We start from the raw sequence: 19,528 nt of genomic DNA, 5'->3' as shown, positions 1-19,528 counted from the left end.
ATACTGTAATGACCTTGGGAGGAGAATAACTTCAGGTTTTCCAACACTGTTATAGTTTCCAGCTTCACCAGAAAGGATCTGAATGCTTTGGTCTGCAGGACCAGCTAAGGACCAGAAAGGCAACACTGTTACCCTCAGTGTTGGATGTTTTTGCCCACCACTGAGTGCTTTTACCTGGTTCAATGGTTATCACCATGCCTGGCTGGAACGGAAGCGATCGGGATATATCTGGAGTATCATGAACATCCATGCCCAAGTAATGGCCCACATGATGAGGGCAGTACTTTCGAACAGCCTATGAGAAGACAGAGCAAGTATTATAGAAACAGTTAAACACAGCCCAACTTGTTCCAGTAGAAAAGATAGGGAAGAGAGACGGAATAGTTATGTGCTTTACTAGCAGTCTTACTGCCATGCCTAAGTCACCAGGGCCTGCATTCCATTTACTAGAACTGGGTGGCCCTTAAAGCTCGCCAGTACCAGGTGCCTGTAATGAGCACATGGCAGACTGCTTTTATCCTGCACTGAAAAGAACAGCCCAAACCCATCACCATCTCAGCATGTCAGGCAAGATGTCAATTTGCAAATCATTGAGCTTTGCTACTCCAACGCTTTCCATCCCTTAAACACCCAAGTCTTGCACAACTTCCATCAGCAGACCTTCACAACTGACAGCAGCAGATACAGCTGCTCTGGGCTGTAAAAGTGGCCTCCTATGCACAAGAGAGTGAATGCTGTGCCTCTTTCATTCAGTAGCTACAGCATAATTTTAATTCACCTCTACAAGGCACAGACACTGCCTCCCCTCGCACCATATTAATCTCTCTCCCGCCAAAGCAGGAATCAGCGAGAACTCCCTGCTCCATGCTCCTCATTCCCAGGGGACTGAGCTGCAGGCGCTGCTCCTATCTGGCTGTGCTTCCATCTACTGGAAGAATCCATCGTGGCACCCTTCGTCTGCAGGTGGCAGCCAGGGCTGCCACGGCATCACCACCTAAATCCGGCAGGAATTGTCCGGCTGCCAAAAGCCGTAGTGCTGTCACCTGGTTCCGCCATCTTTGCAGTATTGGCATCAGCAATCATGCAGCTCTGCAGTGTGAGTGACAGGATAAACTTCTCTAACTGCAAACCAATTCTATTTATCTGCAGGTTCAGCTCTAAGACAGACAGTTTCCCAGTCTTGCTCACCAGGTGGCTCTGTGAATCCCAGTACTGACACAAAATGGTGCAGAAGAGGCAGCAGGTGGAATGACTGAGAATATGCTGCACCTTCTGGTGGCACTGCTGATTTATGTGATGTTAAACAGACCACAAAAGTACAAATGGAGTCAACCCTGGACCCAGAATCTTGTGTTAGTGCCCATGTACCTATAGTTCCCTTCAAACTGTGCTCTAAAGCTGTTTCTGCACTGTCAAGTAGTGCAGAGCAATGGGAATGGATCTGCAGAGTAAAACAGCAAGAGCCAAGGAACAAATATTCACACCATGTGAACATAAGAATGGGGATTACTTCAGACTAAATTGTGCACCAAAAATAGTCAATCACATCTTGGAGTTTAGCCCTGTCTCAGAGAAATTCATTCCTGTGCTGAGACCAGTCCACAACATGGATTAAAGCACTGTGTAGCAGCAATTAGAAGAGACATCCTGAAACCACATTCCTGACCCAAATAAAAGCCCTAAAACTACCCAAGGACAAACCAATCAGGATTAATAGGAGTAAACTACAGTAAACAGGGGTAAACTAGAGTAAAAAAACTTGAAGTACCTTGAAGAAATGGCTGTCAGTGATGCTGCTGTCTAAGACACTCAAGTCTTTCAGTTTCTGTCCAATAAGGCTCAGCATGAGGCTGTAGATATTTTCCAGACTCATGCCAGGGGAGCAGAGGCTCAAGCACGACTTTTGGATATCCAGGACAGCTTGATACAGTTCTGCTTGGGATTTGGTGAACCTGAAGGCCATTGAGTAAAGGCATATCTCACAACTAAATCTCTGTTTCCAAGAGAAAAGAGGTTCTGTCCCCAGAACCTATTCTGGGGACAGATTCAATTCAAGGATGGAACAGGGGAAAAGCAGAAAGCAAAGCAACAGTCTCATTGTATGAAAGGCCACACCAACAAATTCACAACTGGCAGAGGCATGTACACATCAACTGAAATTCCTGTTTTCTTACACACAACTGGAGTCAGTCACAGCTGAATGTACAAAAGCCCTCTCTGCACTTTAAACATGCTGTAATAGCTGAAAATAGCAATAACAACACATATTCATGCAGAATTAATGATGCAGTGGGGAATATAGCTGAGCAATTACTTTATGTAATTTGATTACTCTGAAGCACCACAGAATGAGATATGGTAAAACCATGATTAAACACACACTCAATCCATCAATTACTTCAGAACTTACCAAAATTCTTCAAAAAAACTTATTGTAGCATACCTTCCATTGACCGGCCAGGTACGTGTGATGTCACTCACATAGCAGGAAAATTCACATCCACCATCTAGCAAGACCAGTTCACCATCCTGGAGAGTAACAGGAAAGAATACTGTGTGGGTCAGTCCAGCTATTAATTGATTTTTCTGTCTGAGAGCAGGAAGGGAGGTTATTCCTCTGTTTTCACAATGCAGCTACAGAAATATGAATTCCTTTTGCAGAATAATATCCCAGGTACTACTGTTCATAAATAGGCTATTCCAGCTGGATTGTTTCTCTGCAAGGTAGTCTCTGTTATGCTTATCTACTGTCTGAACTTTAAAGATAAAGATTTTGGAGTAAAAAAAAAAGGCATTTGCATGGAACTATTCTGCATTCTCAGACATGAGTCCTATTCATACCTGGACTGCTTATTCCAGCAAATTATGCCTATGACTCCTTTCACTTGAAGTTCTCAACTATAGTGACTGAGACAGAGGGGGTTTGCACCAAAAGCATATGATTTCTGAGCTCCCCACAGGATGACTAACAGCTACAAATTCACCCTTGTCATAGGATAGGAGGACTCTGCAAAATCACTTTGGATCACAAAAACTGACACTGTATCACTGCCGCAAATGCACTGGTGAATAGCTTGTACAACCTTACCTTTCTCTTCTAGGACTTTCTTGACTGTTTTAACCTATTTTTCTGGATCTATCTGGTGATGAAGAAAAAACTTTTGGAGATGTGAATCTCCAGTTCACTTGAGCAAAACTGTTCCATATCAATGACCATACATCTCCCAAAAAGTCACACAGAAGAAAAACAAGCATTGCCTTTCCTCCTTAAAGTGGCTAACAACAAACAGAGCAGTAAGATGTTAAAGAAGTTTGAATCAAATTTTCTACAGATTTACACTGCATGCAGAGATTCATTCCACAGATCCATGACTGTGTCAGCAGACATGATGCAGAATGACAAAGCATAACTGCAGCAACTAAGGGAAAAAAATAAAGCAGCAGAATTTCACTGCTGCCACTGCTAGCTGCTATTATTATGTATGGTAAGGTGACACAAACAGACACACAGCAGACAAACCAACAGTGAGCAGATCTCATTACCCCACTGAATAGCCAGGCCATTAACTATCCATTTAAATTGTACTTCTTAACCTTTCAGAATAGCTGGTTGAATTCTTGAAGGCAAATCTGAAATTACAGCACCTGCCATCTTCCAAGGAAATAAACAAGCTAAGTAACAATTTACTGACTAAGGGAATTCAGCCTGTGACTTGATTATCAAGTAAATGCCTTATGCTGTGCTTCTCCTCTTTCTTTACAGCAGAGCCTTCTAAGTAAAAGACTGAACGAAACACTCAGATACCTCCCAAATTAGACATTTTATTAGCTTATTGGAAACAAGATCTATATGAAACAGCACACAAAGGAAAGTCAAGTGTATGGGTTTAACCTCCTACTTAACAGTTTTGGAAAAAAAACAAGTGACAGTCATTTAACTAAACAACTTTAACAGAAGCAACTGGAGTTACAGCAGCGCACCTAAACTTGGATGACAGAACAATGAAGGAGGTTTCTTCCTACCAAAAGCAGCCTGTAATATCTTTTGTACATTTGTCTCTGCAGATCATTTCAAGGTTTGCTAGCATGCCAGTTTCAAGAAAAGACAATGAGAGTGGGAAAGTCTCATTCTGCATTAAGACAGAAGAAAAATACGCTTCTCTGAAAAGTAAACAGTGAGCAGAGCAGTGAGGGAATACTGCCCCTGAAAATACTTATCCAAATCTAAAGACTTATTTTCAGGAAACCTGGAGAGGGTTCAGTTCAATGAGAATCTTCAAAACAAGAGAAAACATGTTACTCTTCCACCTCTTGACATTTCACAGAATCACAGAATCATTCGGTTGGAAGAGACCTCTAGGATCATCAAGTCCAACCCAACCCTAACCTCAACTAAACCATGGCACCAAGTGCCACATCTAGTCTTTTCTTAAACACATCCAGAGATGGTGAATCCACCACCCCCCCAGGTAAACCATGCCAGTACTTAATTACCCTTTCTGTAAAAAACTTTTTCATAATATCCACCCTATATTTCCATTGGAGTAGCTTAAGATCATGTCCTCTCGTTCTATTAGTTGCTGCCTGAAGAAAGAGACCAACTCCCACCTGACTACAACCACCTTTCAGGAAGTTGTAGAGAGTGATAAGGTCACCTCTGAGTCTTCTCCTCTTCAGGCTAAACACCCCCAGCTCCCTCAGTCATTCCTCATAGGGCTTGTGCTCCAAGCCCCTCACCAGCGTCATTGCCTCCTCTGGATATGCTCAAGCATCTCAACGTACTTCCTAAACAGAGGGGCCCAGAACTGGACACAATACACAAGGTGCGGCCTTATCAATGGCGAATATGAGGGAAGAATGACCTCGCTGGTCCTGCTGGACACATTATTCCTGATACTGGCCAGGATGCTGTTGGCCTTCTTGGCCACCACAGCACAGTTGCAAACAGCACACTGGCTTATATTCAGTCAGTTATTGACCAGTACCCCCCAGGTCTCTTTCTGCCTGGGCACTGTCCAGCCACACCATTCCCAGTCCATAACATTGCAGGGGGTTATTGCGTCCAAAATGCAGGACTCAACACTTGGACTTATTAAACTTCATCCTACTGGATTCGTCCATCCACCCAATCGTTCCAGGCCTCTCTGCAGAGCCCTTCTCCCTTCCAACAGATCAACACATGCTCCCAGCTTAGTTCCGTCTGCAAATTTACTAATGAAAGACTCAATGCCCTCATCCATGTCATCAATAAAAATATTAAACAGAACTGGCCCCAACACAGACCCCTGGGGATGCCACTGGTGACTGGCTGCCAGCTGGATGCAGCACCGTTCACCACCACTCTCTGGGCTCAGACATCCAGCCAGTTCCTAACCCAGCAAGGAGTGCTCCTGTCTAGGCCATGGGCTGCCAGCTTTTCCAGGAGTATGCTGTGGGAGACGGGGTCAAAGGCTTTGCTGAAGTCCAAACAGACAACATCCACAGCCTTCCCTGCAACCACCAGACAGGTCACCTGGTCATAAAGGGAGACCAGGTTGGTCAAACACAACCTCCTCCTCCTAAACCCATGCTGGCTGATATCCTGGCTGTCTTGTAAGTGCTGCATAATAGCTCTCAGAATAAACTCCTCCATTACCTTAGCTGGCACTGAGGTCAGGCTAACTGGCCTATAATTACCAGGATCCTCCTTTTTACGAATGGGAGTCACACTGGCCAGCTTCCAGTCATCCGGAACCTCACCAGTGAGCCAAGTCTGCTGGTAAATGATGGAGAGCGGTTTTGCAAGCTCATCTGCCAGCTCCCTCATCACCCTGGGATGGATCCTATCTGGGCTGATAGATTTATGGACATTCAAGCAGCTCAACACTTCTCTGAGTGTCTCCTCCTGGATAACAGGGGGACCATTCTGTTCCCTGACACCATCCACCAACCCAGTATGACAATTAACCTGAGGACAAGCCATCTTCCCACTACAGACTGAAACAAAAAAGGCGTTAAGCACTTCTGCCTCCTCCTCATCTGCAATTACTAAGTTCCTTCCTGTATCCAGAAGATAACCAAGGTTGGTCTCATCCTTCCTTTTACCACTAACATATTTGTAAAAGGATTTTTTAATTATCCTTTACAGAGGTTGCCAAATTAAGTTCAAATTGAGCTTTGGCCTCCCTAATTTTCTTCCTAGCATGCCCTAGCAACCCCCCTAAATTCTTCCTGAGAGACCTGACCCTCCTTCCAGAGATCATACATCCTTTTTTATTCCTAAATTCTTTCAAAATCTCGTTACCCATCCGGGCTGGACATTCGCCTTGTTGACTCATCTTTCAGCACACAGGAATAGTCTGTTCCCGTACCCTCAAGATCTCTGTTTTGAAGCATGCCCACCTTTCCTGGACTCCTTTCTTTTTAAAAACTACTTCCCAAGGAACTCTTTGGACAAGTCTCCCAAATAGGTCAAAGTCTGCCCTCCAAAAGTCCAATATAAAAGTCTTGTTGATGCTTCTCCTAACTTCACCAAATATTGAGAACTCTACATAGTAATTTCACGATCACTATGCCCTAACTGACCTCCAACTACCACATCTCCTACCAACCCATCTCTATTTGTAAACAACAGGTCTAACATAGTCCTACCCCTGGTGGGCTCACTCACCAGCTGCAACAAGAAGTTGTCATCAATACACTCTAAAAACTTCCTGGACTGCCTGCTTTCTGCTATATTAAGTTCTCAGCAGATGTCTGGTGGGTTAAAGTCGCCTGCCAGAACAAAGGCTGGTGCTTCTGAAACATTCTCCAGCTGCTTATAGAATAGGTTGTTCACCTCTTCTTTCTGGTTGGGTGGACGATAACAGATGAAAACAGATAATAGGATGTCAGCCTTATTTGCCTTCCCCTTAATTCTTACCCATAAGCATTCAACTTCATCATCACTAGTTATAATATCTATGGCATCAAAAGCCTTCCTAATATAAAGGGCCACCCCTCCATCCCTTCTCCCTTTCCTGTCTCTTCTGAAGAGCTTGTAGCCATCCAGTGCAGTGCTCCAGCTACGTGAGTCATCCCACCACATGTCTGTGATAGCAACTACATCATAATTCTGCTGTTGCACCATGGCTTCAAGCTCCTCCTGCTTATTACCCATATTGCGCGCATTAGTATAAACGCACCTCAGCTGGGTTAGTGACTTCACCCCTAAGTTAGGTTTATCACCCTTGGGGCTACCCCCAGATAGTCCAGCTGCATCCCCTTCCCCCTTCAAACCTAGTTTAAAGCCCTCTCAATGAGTTCTGCCAGTTCATAAGCTAAAAACCTACTACTCTTTTCAGAGAAATGAAGCCCATCCAGTTCCAACAGGCCACACACTGAAAAAGTTGCCCCATAATCAAAGAACCCAAAATTCTGCTGATGACACCAACCCTTAAGCCACTTGTTAATAGTGCGAGTTCTCCAACTCCTTTCATCATACTTCTCCACCACTAAAGGGATTGAACAGAACACTACCTGTATTCCTGCCCTATCAACCACTCAAGCCAATGCCCTAAAGTCTCTTTTTATTGCCCTAGCACTTCTCTTTTCAATCTCATGACTGCCAGCCTGGAGTATCAGCAGTGGGTAGTAATCACTGAATCAGCTCAGGAAGTCTCCCAGTAATATCCTGTATCTGAGCCCCAGGGAGGCAGCAGACCTCCCTTGTGGGTTGGGTCTGGTCAACATATAGGGGCCTCTGTTCCCCTCAGAAGGGACTCATGACGACCCATGATTACTACTTTTCTTTTTAATGTTAGAAGTAGTAATCTGCCTGACTGATGAGGCATAAATGGGAGGGTCACTGAGCAGATCAATTTCTTCTACATCTTCTACAACCTGACCCTTTAGATCCAGGGCCTCATACCTATAGTGAAGTGGCTCCTGGGTAGGTGATGGGGGTTGGGGGGAATTTCTATTACCTCCCTAAATAGGAAACCATTTCCACTCCCCCTCATCCACCAGGTACCCTCCAATTGCCTCACAGTGGGATGCATTAGAGTCCTCTGACTCATGGTATGCCTTCTTTAAGGATGGAAGGGCAGGTGCTCCACCAATCTACTTCCCTTTCACTTTCCCTAATACTCCTTAGTCTATCAACTTCCTCCCTAAGCTCAGCCACCAACAAGAGGAGATCATTCACTTGTTCACACCGCATGCAGACCTCTTCTGCAACTCCCCCTGATGCCACTGATAAGCTTCAACACTCCTCACAGGAACAAGTCTGGATAGACCTTCTTGGAGGGTTCTACCTGGCTACAAACACTTTTACTAACTGCAGTTTTGAATCATGTACAAACCATTACAAAAAAACCAAAAACTAACCAACAGAACTGGAAACTAAAACCAATCTTCAACTCTACCTGCTTGCCCGGCCTGCGTGAACTGCCTCGCAAACTGCCATGTCCTTAGAGCCATGCCCTGCCCCTGTTTGCCTGCTCCTGTTTGCCACGCTCCCTAAAGGGCTCTTTAAAGCACTACTGCCTGATGCCAGCGGGCAAAACCCTGTCCTGTGCCTGCGCAGCTAATAAGCACAACATTTAACGCTGATCCACTCCTTACTTGCTCCCTTTCCCTGCCTTGCTGGGCTAAATGGAACCAAAATGCTTTTCAGCTTTACCAGAGCAGGAATGAACTTTGCTCCTAAATTGCAAAGCAAGGCCAAAGAATGCAAGTGACAGCAGAAGATCCCCCGCAGTGCCTTTGCTGTACTTGCAACAGTGGCTCCACTTTTTTGTAAGGCCCCTAGCACTGCAGGCTGCTGTGAGAGTAGACACGTTCACTAAATTATCTGCAACTTTGTTTGCAAGTCCTTGCACTGTTCAGAAAATACTGCAACAAGAACTGAGAGGAAAGAAAGACAAGTTGAATCTGTCACTGACAGTAAAATTACCTAGGGCAGGATTAATTTCCCTTGCTCACTTAAGAAATATGTATTTAAGTGCTTTGATCTGTTCAGTCAAAACAAGCAGCAGCTAGGGAATGAATATTTGTGTCACAGCACTGCATTTCAAGTTACTGGACAGCACAAGGGTTACCTTGATAAGCTGATTATTCTTCACATAGTGCAAAGTGTTCGATCTGTTGCCACCAGCAACAACAGGGGGGTATGCCAAGATGTCAGCACCACGAGCTCGACACTCAAATTCGAACTGGAGTAACAATATGGAGAAGAGGAAACCATTAGTGCTGATTCAGGTGATCAACTGCCCTAGAACCACAATAATTCTTCTCCTACAACTGTTTTACGCATTTGTACAATACAAAGTGAAACTGGAAAGTGAGTTGACTAAATGAAAGCAGTCTTAAATATTTTTCAAGAACTCTGGAGAAAAAAAAAAACAGAACCATCCACTTTTTCAGGAGTTTTTCAAGGCTTTACTGGGTCACCAGGAAGCTCTTTCTGGTACAAGCGGTTCAGTACTGTTTCAGACATTCACTATATCATCATACATCCAGGTGAGGATTTGTTCTTACATAAACCAATGCTCTTAATTACCCTATGATTTTGTGAATTTTCAAAGATCCTATATGTCACCATGACAACAGTCATGGTTTGTTTCTGTCTTTTAAAATTGCAAAGTACCAGCATATTTACAGCAGTATCTATTTTTCATAACTGTTGAACTAAGAAGGTCTGAAAGCATGCACTACCTTGATGTCTGAGTGGAAAGAAGAAAAACGCACCATAAGCCTCAAGATCTTTACCTTTCTTGAATGATGAAGCTGATGAAAGCTCGGAAATGAATAAATTTACATCTATAAAGGCCCTCAACATATTAATACCATGTCTTTTCTATCATTACCAAAATCACACGGGATAGAACACTCCAGGATGCCTACATGGAACAAAGGTTTTACAATCCTGGTCTGGACTGAAAAACTGATCTGTAAAATACACTTTAATTAAAGTAGTTTTTTCAACTCAGTGCTGCCAGTGCCATGTCAGCACAGGCCTATCCATGTCATAACAGAGGGTCAAATCCTGCTGATGTTTCTTGAACAGGCATCTCACTGCAATTCTTTACAAAGTTCCTTACCAACTGTGCAGGTCAACTAGTCCTTATTTTGTAACTGAGAGGCATCTAAACTGCTTCAAGATGGCTGTGGCAATCTGATGTAGTAAGAGGCTAGAGGAGCAGGCTTTACAAACAGGTGTTGTAACTACTTAAATTTTGTATAACAAACGTGTATTATGGAATAAGGTAGTAACTTTACTTCCAACTGTTCAGCAGGTTTTGCATTTCAACATAGTACAAAAAGACATCAACAGAGAGAAACTTAGACAAACACTACACTCCCTAAATAAGGGTACAAGAACAACAGCTGAAGAATTCCTCACACTGACTCTTGTGCATGTCTACAGAACTACAAGAGTTGGGTGAATAAATGTGCTACAGTGGGAGACATATGATAAAGAGATCTGACATTTCTGGTTTCCTGGAAGAATGACCAACATCCGGCCCTTCTATCTCAGCCTACTTCCAGCCACAAAGTACTCACCTTCGCGTGCAGAAAGGCTTCATCCACGGGAGATTTACTGGCAAATATTGTCTCTGTAAAAGCCTATGAAAAAGAAGGGACTTTCAGTTAGCAAAGGAGTCTGAACAGGTTTTTTTTCCACCTGTTGTCTCTTGAGGAGGGCCCAAAATCAGCTGGCCCAGAACCAGAGGGTTTCACCAACTTCTTTGGTGAAAGTGCTGTCAAGACTAGAATCAGTTAAGACCTGTACCCTAAGAAACAATATGTAGGGGATGACTGACTCTAGTTTTTGGGGAAAAAAAAAAAAAAAAAAAAAAAAAAAAAAATTAGATGATTAGATGGTTGAGGCTGATCCGATGATTTGGCATTTTAGAAGTTGTCTCACCTATGGATTCCCTCACAGGGAATCCATAGGTGTAATAGGATTGCCTTATGCAGCTTTTCCTTCAGAAAAGGACAACCTGTGTGTCTCTTGTCTACTTGGCTATCTACTTTAATAATATTTACAAAAACATAACTGCATTTGATGTACCTGTCAGATTTGCTAAAAAGTGGACAATGAGTTCAAAAGATATTTGAGGGTAAAGGGGGAATAAAGACACATACACAGGAAACATCTTCATAAAACCCTGTTTCCTCAAAATAAACAGAATAGATGGGAAAGAAAATTATTTTGGAAAGCAGAGAGGAAGCTGGGAAGACAGTGAAAAGGCTAGTCTTTACTTTCAAACAAAGTCTAACAGCTGCTGGCTTTTTTTCACTGGAGTTAACTGAGAGAATCTGGTAGTCCTTTCCGTTTCTCCTTGACCTGTGGAGGGAGCCAAGGCCAGCCAGTGGTTGAGACAGAGCAGTTCAGTAACAGATTAGACCAAAGCTCTCCTTCCAACTCATGTCAACTCCTCAAGGGAATGCACTGATTCATAAGGAGAGCACATAACCCCGTTACCTCTGCTGTCACCCGGCCAGCTATCTTCATCCTCTCAATCTCCGCAGGGGATTTGATCAGACGAAGATTTTGCACGAGATGTCGAACGCCCTGGATGCGGTTTTTGCTCCGAGCTTTTACCTCAGCCAGGGGCTGCATATAGTCAGAGTGCAGCTCTGCATGCACTGGTTTTCTCAAGTCATACCAAACCATGTTTGACTCACCTGGAATACAAAACAAAGGCTGACAGAGACTAAAACAAATGCAGAAATGTCCTCCCCATACTAAATTAACTCACTCCTCCTAAATGAGATCTGTTGCTGTATTTGAGAAAAACAATTTTCTCTGAATCTACATTGACTTTCACTGTCACAGAACACCAGCAATCTCTTCCAAGTTTGGAAGATTACCAATTCATAGCGTATTGATTTGACAAATCGCCACTTCTGGGCAAATAATGGGGTTTACAACCATCACTGAATATATGGATCTGGCTCAGATGCATTCAGAGTTCACGTGTCAAAGTTGCACTTGTGTAAACTACAAAGCCATCACATTACATCACAGTGCACCTTCTGAATCCTTCTCCAATTCAGGCTGTCCACACTGAAGATGGAAAGCAATTTTCCTTTTTGCATGTAATCAAGATCTTCATCAACAAGGCCTAAAAACACTTGGGGAAATGACTGCTTATTTCAGCTATTCAAATATGAGCTTACTGAGAACAAACACACTTACTCACAGTGGAAGTTTATTCAGAACACCAGTTTGCACATTGTTCTCACAAGAACATTTTAAATTCAAATTAATAGAAAAGCCATCAGCATGGTGAGTCACTGCTGATGTCCACCCAGGCCCTCCTTCTTTGATGACAGTAACCATTAGCAGGTGCTTACAAAGTGTCTAAGAAACTGGGCACTCATAAAAAGTATTGCCCTTCGCTGATTTACTGCTTTTCTTGGACCTCTCCCCAACAGAATTACAAACTTCTGACTTCATTTTAATTTTGATATTCCAAACTTCCATGAACGATCTACAACAAACCCTGCCATGTGGCAATTTAGTTCAGTGTTCCCTTTTTTGTTTTTAAGTTAAGAAAACCAGCAATTAATCAATCATAGTCATCTTCTGTGCTTTCCCCAACTATACATATCTCATACCTTGCCTTGTTTTCTCTTTTTCAAGCTTGTTTGGCATGTATCTCAATGCATTTCATGCTTTCTTTGATCATCCTTTGCCCTATGACTTACCTTTTTTCAAGACATCCTTACTTGAAACAAAATAACTTGATTCCAATATGGTATTTAATACTCCAGAACTCTCTCCCTCTAGCTGTGTGACCCCTCCAAAGTCACACTTGCCTTTATTATATTGTCATGAACCTTCTTCAGCTTTATCTTAAAATGCATTTAAGTTCTCCCTGGATTATAAGTATTGAGGCTACATGATGATGTGAGACGCAAAAGAGTATTTCTAAAGGACAGCAATGTTTGTATTTCAGTCATCATCTAGCTAAATGTGAGGGGACTAACAAGCTCCCTGTGTGCATAATTTCCAAGTCTACTATGAATAAAAAGCCTTCAACTTTCCTATATGTCATCTGGTTCTGGCTCTGTCAGCAAAAAAACAGGAACACAGCCTTGCTTATCCTGTATATTTCACAGATATGCAGACTGACATTCACATGGATCAACAAGCAAGTCAGAAATTTTCAAAATTACATAACCATTGTGTTATGAATGAATTCTCAGTGGGTATGAGTGCTCCAAAGGCTGCCCCTGTTCCTGCTGTGGCCCTGGGATGTGGTGGGGTTATGCCTCCAGAACACCAGCCGCTGGGCAGCCACAGCCACGCCTTGCAGCCCTGACAGGTGCAGCCGCTGCTGGAGGGAACAACGGCCAGGCTCCGAAGAGAGCAAATGGGGAGCACTAAAACCCCAGCGTTTCCCAGGGACGGGTGAACCCCCTGTTGGGGGGGGTTTTGCCATCCCTGTCCCGGGCCCTATAGCAAGACAGCCACCCCCTCGCCACAGAGAAGAATGGGGAGCACCTATTAGCATATCAAAACAGTTACTAGTTAGGTAATTGCTCAGAATGCAACCCCCTCACCCCATCAAAATTCATGCGCCCCATCGAAATCCATGCCATCACCCAGCCTCTTAGAAAAATGGGTTTTTTGCAGGGAACCCCATAGCTGGGGTGATGCTGCTGCCCCTAGGGAGCCACTGGCCCCCCTCCTGGCTAGGCAAGATGTAGCCCTGCAGGAGATAAAAAACAAACAAAAAAAAAGCACTGACACCCCAGCAAGTCTGAGGATGAGAGGAAGCTGCCCTGTGGCATTCTCCTACATCATTAGAATGTGAAAAAGAGCGGCTACTGTCTAAATGGCCCTGTTACTGTTTTGCTGTGACTACCTTTTTTGGCAGGAATGCCCTCAGACCAGGAAGATGCATATGCAAATAAAACTGACCCTGTGAATCTTGGGAGGGTCCTTTGAGAGGAAAAGCACCCCAGGATGGGGAGCTGGATGCAGCGGAGAATTGGATAGTGCCCTGGCTGAGGAGGAAGTGGACGCACCCCCTGGCCTGGTTTGAAGACTTGCCATGATCTATTAAGAGTCTGACTGGAGTGGGACTGGGCCAGTTCAAGAGACTGATTTGGAGAGAAACTCTCGAGGTTTTTCCGTGAGGGCACTTCAGTGACAGACCTGCAGTACTCTGCCTTCTCAGGGTCAACCAGAGAGAGCTTTTAGCTGCTCCCATGGGAACAAGGATTCGGCACCTACTGCTTGCAGCTGAGTGATGAACTGGAACATTTCCCGCTCCTCCGGATTGCTACAGCAGCTTGGAAAAACTCTGTTGGGCTCTAACACCCACCTAATCACTTTTTATTAAAGAGCTGAATATTAATACAGGCATTAGCCCACTTCATTTCAATTGGTGGTCCTCAAAGAGCTAACACAAACTTCCAACTGCCTTTGCCACAGCCATACTCCCTGCCCCTCCCCAAGTTCATTTTAGTTTCAAAGTGATGTCACAGACCACCTCCCAAACTTGTACCATTCAGAATCTGCAGACCACATCTCATCTCATTCCCTCCCTATTTTTTGTTACCTTTTAGCTTGGCTACCAAGTGACTGAACTCCTCAATGGTGTAAGCTTCATCTACTCCTGTGAGAGCAATTGCCCCATCTGGGCCTGATCTGGGCCCATCCCACAGCTCTCGATTTGGATCTCTCCGGGGCACAAAAAGTATAGATTTGTGAGACGGCAGTGCTTTGCCAGGAATGCTCTGCAGCACCAGGATGCTGTCAGGCTCCTGAAACCCACAGAGATACAGGAAATTAGTGTCCTGGTGGAAAACATAGGGAATGTCATTGCTCATGTAGTATGTGGGGTTGGAAAGCAGAATCACTGTGTGGTCCAAACCATCCCAGCCTTGAGCTTCCTTCTGGATCAACACCATCAGTTTGTGTCGGCGAAGAGCATATTCCCTCTGTGACAATCCTGGGGTTACCTCTCCTGTGAATACAAAACAAATCAGATGGAGAAATTCAAGGCACTAAGGGTATTTTACTAGTCACATGCCTGATTCCTGCCTACTCCCTGATTCCTTACACGAGCATGGCTCCTTTGTAATCCCTCCCAAGCCTTTGCTCCTGCTCCTCTTCAGCTTCCATCCCTTCAGCACATCCTCATTCAGGCTGCTTCTCCATCATGCAAAGACAGACATTTGTTTTAACCAATTGGATGCTGTGTTACATATTTCTGTGCAAAGGTAGAAATCACAAAACCTGGTAGATTTAAACAAACATCCAAATATTTGCAGAGAAGGTGTAAAAAAAAAAAAAAAAAAAACAAGGGGAAGGCAAACTGAACTTTGACCACTAAAAACTGATGGGTTTTACAGCATGGACATTGAACAGAAGTTTGCCTCTTGAGGTTAAGCATTAATTTCCTCAGATAAAGCCAGAATGTTTGTTCAAATACACACTATGTCAACTCATAAAGTGACTTTTTCTTAACCACAAGGTGCAGATTGTGTGTCAGAGATTCAGGGAGATCAGGCAGAAGAACAGAGGTTGCAGAGTCTAACCAATCACTAGATTCCAGGTAGAAACAAAACACGGACTGCGGGCTGCCATCAGACTCCTGTGTTAAGGGAAAGGATCTTCTCCAGGGCATATGTAGCTTTTCTCAATACTTAACAATTCAGATTTTTCTGAAGTTAAATACTGTATTTCTAATAAAACTAACTAAGCAAATGATCTCTCAGATGAAGGTACTCTTTCAACTGCTCCAGTCCCTGAAGACATGAAGTACAGCAATCAAGATACTCACCAAAACAAGACTGAAGTTCAAAGGACAACCAGCAACAGCTGAAGTATGTATTTTTAAAATTGTGAGACTCCCTAATTATGATCTAAATTAATATAAGAGCCTTAATCAGTACTTTGGCTAATACCCTACTTCAACATAGATTGAATTTTGATACCATTTGTTAACTTTCCACTTTCATAATCTTTTCTTCCTTTTTCATGTATTACACAGTGACAATTCTAGAACAAAAAATTGACACTTGACTTGTACTGCAAGTGGATTCTTCCATGAGTGCAGTGGGAGGGGGAAGTTCTATTTGAATTAATTTTTACACCTTTTTGATTATATCCTCAATACCTATTAGATGTAAAAGTCTTTAAAAAGAACCAAACAAATCCCCAAACCCCACCACATTTATTTTACTCTGTAAATGTAGAAATGACAGAGAACACAGAAACTGTTTCAATTCAATCTGGCCTCACATATCATACTGCAAATTTCCTACGCTCCACCACATTCCAGTCAGCTTTTTAACTGGCACAGTCCAGTGAATTTCAGAAGCTGCAGTGGGGTGAAACATGGGGATTCCAGCTGTGTTCCAACTGTGAGGCCTGGAAATCCTCTTTGCATTAAAGGCATTTGCTTTTTAAAACAGTAATTGCAATAAAACAATGTCATATTATTTTAAGGGAACCATCTCTACTTTATTAAATAGAAAAATACCTTGGATAGCTAGAATTCACTTCTAGTGTTTTGGCTGCACTTTAAGGAGTTAGCCTCGTTTATTGTGACCTGTCAATGAGTGCCCTAAGCAACCTGGTCTAATGCTGAACTTAGCCCAGCCTTGAGCACAGGGGGAACCTGTTAACTGAGTGAGGTTCCTTTTGTGCTGAATTATTCTAAAACTAAATACAAAAGTGTATATATGTATATATACATATACACACACATTCATCTGTTCTCCCTTTATAGCCTCCTATGAAAGGACACAAATATTTTCATGGACATATTCTTGAATATATTTTTGCTGCAATTTTTTGTTGGTTTGGTTTGTAGATTTAATTATGGCCATCTTATGCTTACATACTAATTTTCATCAATCTGAAAAAAATCCACAACCTCAGATTCTATTACTACTGTCTAACTTCATAGTCACAAGTTTCTTTTTCTCTTTTTCGTCATATTGAACACTTCTCTGAGCAGGGCACATTCTTTAGACAAGTGGTGTTCATCTATCAATGCCCCTCCTCATTCACCTTTGCTGAACTGCACCTTTGTTTTGTGACTCACAAGACATGGGATGTGAACCATTCTGACAGTTCACCTTGCACAGAAGAATGCCTCTTAATAAAAACCATATTTATCTGCAGGACACAAAATGCCACTGCCACAAAAGGTCTGCAGCACCCAAGTAAATAACCCCCAGTACATCATGAGAAAAAAGAAAGAAGCTATGAAAGCCATCACATGTGAAGCCTATTTTTGAATCAGTATTATCCAGACAAGGAAATTAGCTATTAAATATAATCATTAGTTAATGAAGGTAGTCTTAAACAGCTGAAACCACAGACAACTCTATGATGGAGCAAATCAATACATTCAGAAAAACAGAGACAAGAAAATATCAGTGACTGTCTCATACAGGGCCCAAACCTCACCTGGTTTGAGCAGATGTGGGTGCGTGAAGGGGCTGGGCTGGCCCAAATACCGTTTTGGAATCTTCTTCTGCTGGGCAAGCTGGATGGAAAATCTTCGGAGAGCACATGACTTGCAAACTAGAGGAAAAGAAATGCAGCATGTCAAGGTAAAAAAGACACCCCAAACTTTCCAGTTAGGAAACTGCAGAACTGTAGTCTAGTCATCAGACTCTTAGCAGCATTCCTTCACTCATATGACAAAAATATCCCTCCTTAACTTCTCCAGTTGCTGTGCATCATAATAGTTTATGAAACAATGTGCATACAACTCAAATAACAAATATTCATGGACCAGATAGAAAGAAACAAACATATGCTAAATCTGACAACCCAACAACAAACCCCATGAAGCTCTGTTGGTCTGCACATCCCAATTTACATAACTGGTGTTCATGAGGCACTCAGCACTCTTTCCCTTACTTCTCTCAAACACCACAGGGCTCCAAGCAGCACACCTGTATATTGTCTCTTCTTGACTATGTATTCAAAAATTTTTTCTCATCTGGAACAAATATGAAGTTTTCAAGGCCTTTCCAGTGATTTTTTACTAATAATGCTGCAAAGAAACCATCAAATAACACAGGTTTACACAGGAATGTGATTTTCTTTTCCTGTCAGGAGGATACCCAAGAGTCCCTGTTTGCGTATCGACCTTCCATGACAGCAGCATTAGCCAAACTGAAGTTATGTATCCCACTTCAAAACCCACACACAGCCAAAGCAGGTGAGTTTTAAAGACAATTACAAGTATGCATCTGTGAGCTGGAATGAGCACGATGAGACAAAATCTAAAATCAAATATGAATTGTCAGAAACTTCAGAATTCTCAGTCACAGTCTTTTGCAACTGAGTAAGTGCTTGTGCCTGAATACAAATCATCCTGACCTGTAGGAAGAAGAGGGTAGTCAGAAGATAAACATCTATTTGACGTTTTGGAAAGTGGTTGCTCTTTATGTTACTTACCATGTGCCTACTAGAAAACCAATTTGTGTTGCGATTCTTAGAACAAATACTATAAACTCTTCACCAGCATAAGCAAGGGTAACACAAGCAAAACATTTGCCTTTCAGGTAGCTGAGATTCCGAGGCTTACAGCAAAACATACAGACCGTGGATTTGCTATGAAAGCCAGTATGATTAGGCTTTGATTGAAGATCATTTATGCATGACAATTAATAGTCATAACATGAAGCATTCGCTATATGATGCTTGCCTGGAGATCTGGGCGGTGAAACGTAACTCCAGTTTCTTTGCAGTCTAGTTTAAAATTGGTGTTTCTACTGTTTTTCTCTACATACAAGCAAACCAACAAGGGCAGTTCGCAACGAGACAACACAGATAAAGCAACACCTTGAAGGCATCCAGGAGCTTTCTACTGTTGCTTAATTATTCAAGTTACTGCGTGTTCTTCCCTAGGATTCAGCCCTGACCGAGGCTGCCACCGCGCTGCCGGGGAGAGCCGCTTTCCCGCGACCCGAGAAGCGAATGCGGGGCTATAAGCAGCGATAGCCGGCTGTCGCTACCAGAGTAGCGGGCGGTGTCGGGGTGTGGGGGAGGAGGGGTGTCTGACCTGCAGCGCTGCACCAGCCCCGGGCTGCCAGTACCAGTCCCTGCTGCAGAAGGTGCAACATGGCCGTGCCACACGGCACATGACGAAACCTCTCTGCGTCGCGGCGCCGCCCGCTGACACCCTCACCGCGCGCGGCTCGCCGCCAATGAGCGGCGCTGCGCCGGCTTAGAAGTCCTCAGAGGCCGCCTGCCTCGCCCGCGAGGGGGAATCCGCACCACGGCGGGGGCAGGCGGCAACAGCAACAGGGGAGCGGCGCCGCAGGGGGCGGAGCGCAGCTGCTAGGCCACAGCTGCCTCTTCTAGAACGTTTCCGCCCGCCACGCCGCAGAGGCCCGGATCCATGACGGGCGTGGGCAGGATCGGGGCCTCAGAATAGGATGGGCGGGGCGAGCTGGAAGATTCCACGACGCCGCACGGCGTTTGTGGGCATGTCCATGGCGTTTATGGGTGGGGCACTGTTTGGCATGGGCAGAGTCAATGCTGGTGGGCGGGACCAGAACGGTTGTGGGCGGGCCC

General features: G+C 43.7%; 1 protein-coding gene across 3 annotated transcripts in view; it reads right to left on the bottom strand.

Moving 5' to 3' along the window:
* The window catches only part of XPNPEP3 (X-prolyl aminopeptidase 3), a 27,304-nt gene extending 7,776 nt beyond the window's left edge, over positions 1 to 19,528 (bottom strand). For all 3 annotated transcript variants that reach the window (XR_010080205.1, XR_010080204.1, XM_063395989.1), the window contains exons 1-9: positions 19,014 to 19,528; positions 17,405 to 17,521; positions 14,541 to 14,948; positions 11,450 to 11,652; positions 10,525 to 10,587; positions 9,060 to 9,173; positions 2,444 to 2,529; positions 1,769 to 1,952; positions 175 to 295 (exon numbers count right to left, since the gene is read on the bottom strand). Coding sequence is in view for 1 of the 3 variants with exons in the window: in XM_063395989.1 (XP_063252059.1) it covers positions 175 to 295; positions 1,769 to 1,952; positions 2,444 to 2,529; positions 9,060 to 9,173; positions 10,525 to 10,587; positions 11,450 to 11,652; positions 14,541 to 14,948; positions 17,405 to 17,521; positions 19,014 to 19,074 (1,357 nt within the window). In the remaining 2 variants the exon portion in view is untranslated. The remainder of the gene's footprint in view (positions 1 to 174; positions 296 to 1,768; positions 1,953 to 2,443; positions 2,530 to 9,059; positions 9,174 to 10,524; positions 10,588 to 11,449; positions 11,653 to 14,540; positions 14,949 to 17,404; positions 17,522 to 19,013) is intronic.

Source organism: Prinia subflava, chromosome 4 (assembly GCF_021018805.1).
Source record: "Prinia subflava isolate CZ2003 ecotype Zambia chromosome 4, Cam_Psub_1.2, whole genome shotgun sequence".
NCBI lineage: Eukaryota > Metazoa > Chordata > Aves > Passeriformes > Cisticolidae > Prinia > Prinia subflava.
The sequence above is the reverse complement of the archived record's forward strand: the minus strand, read 5'-3'. Positions and strand labels throughout refer to the sequence as shown.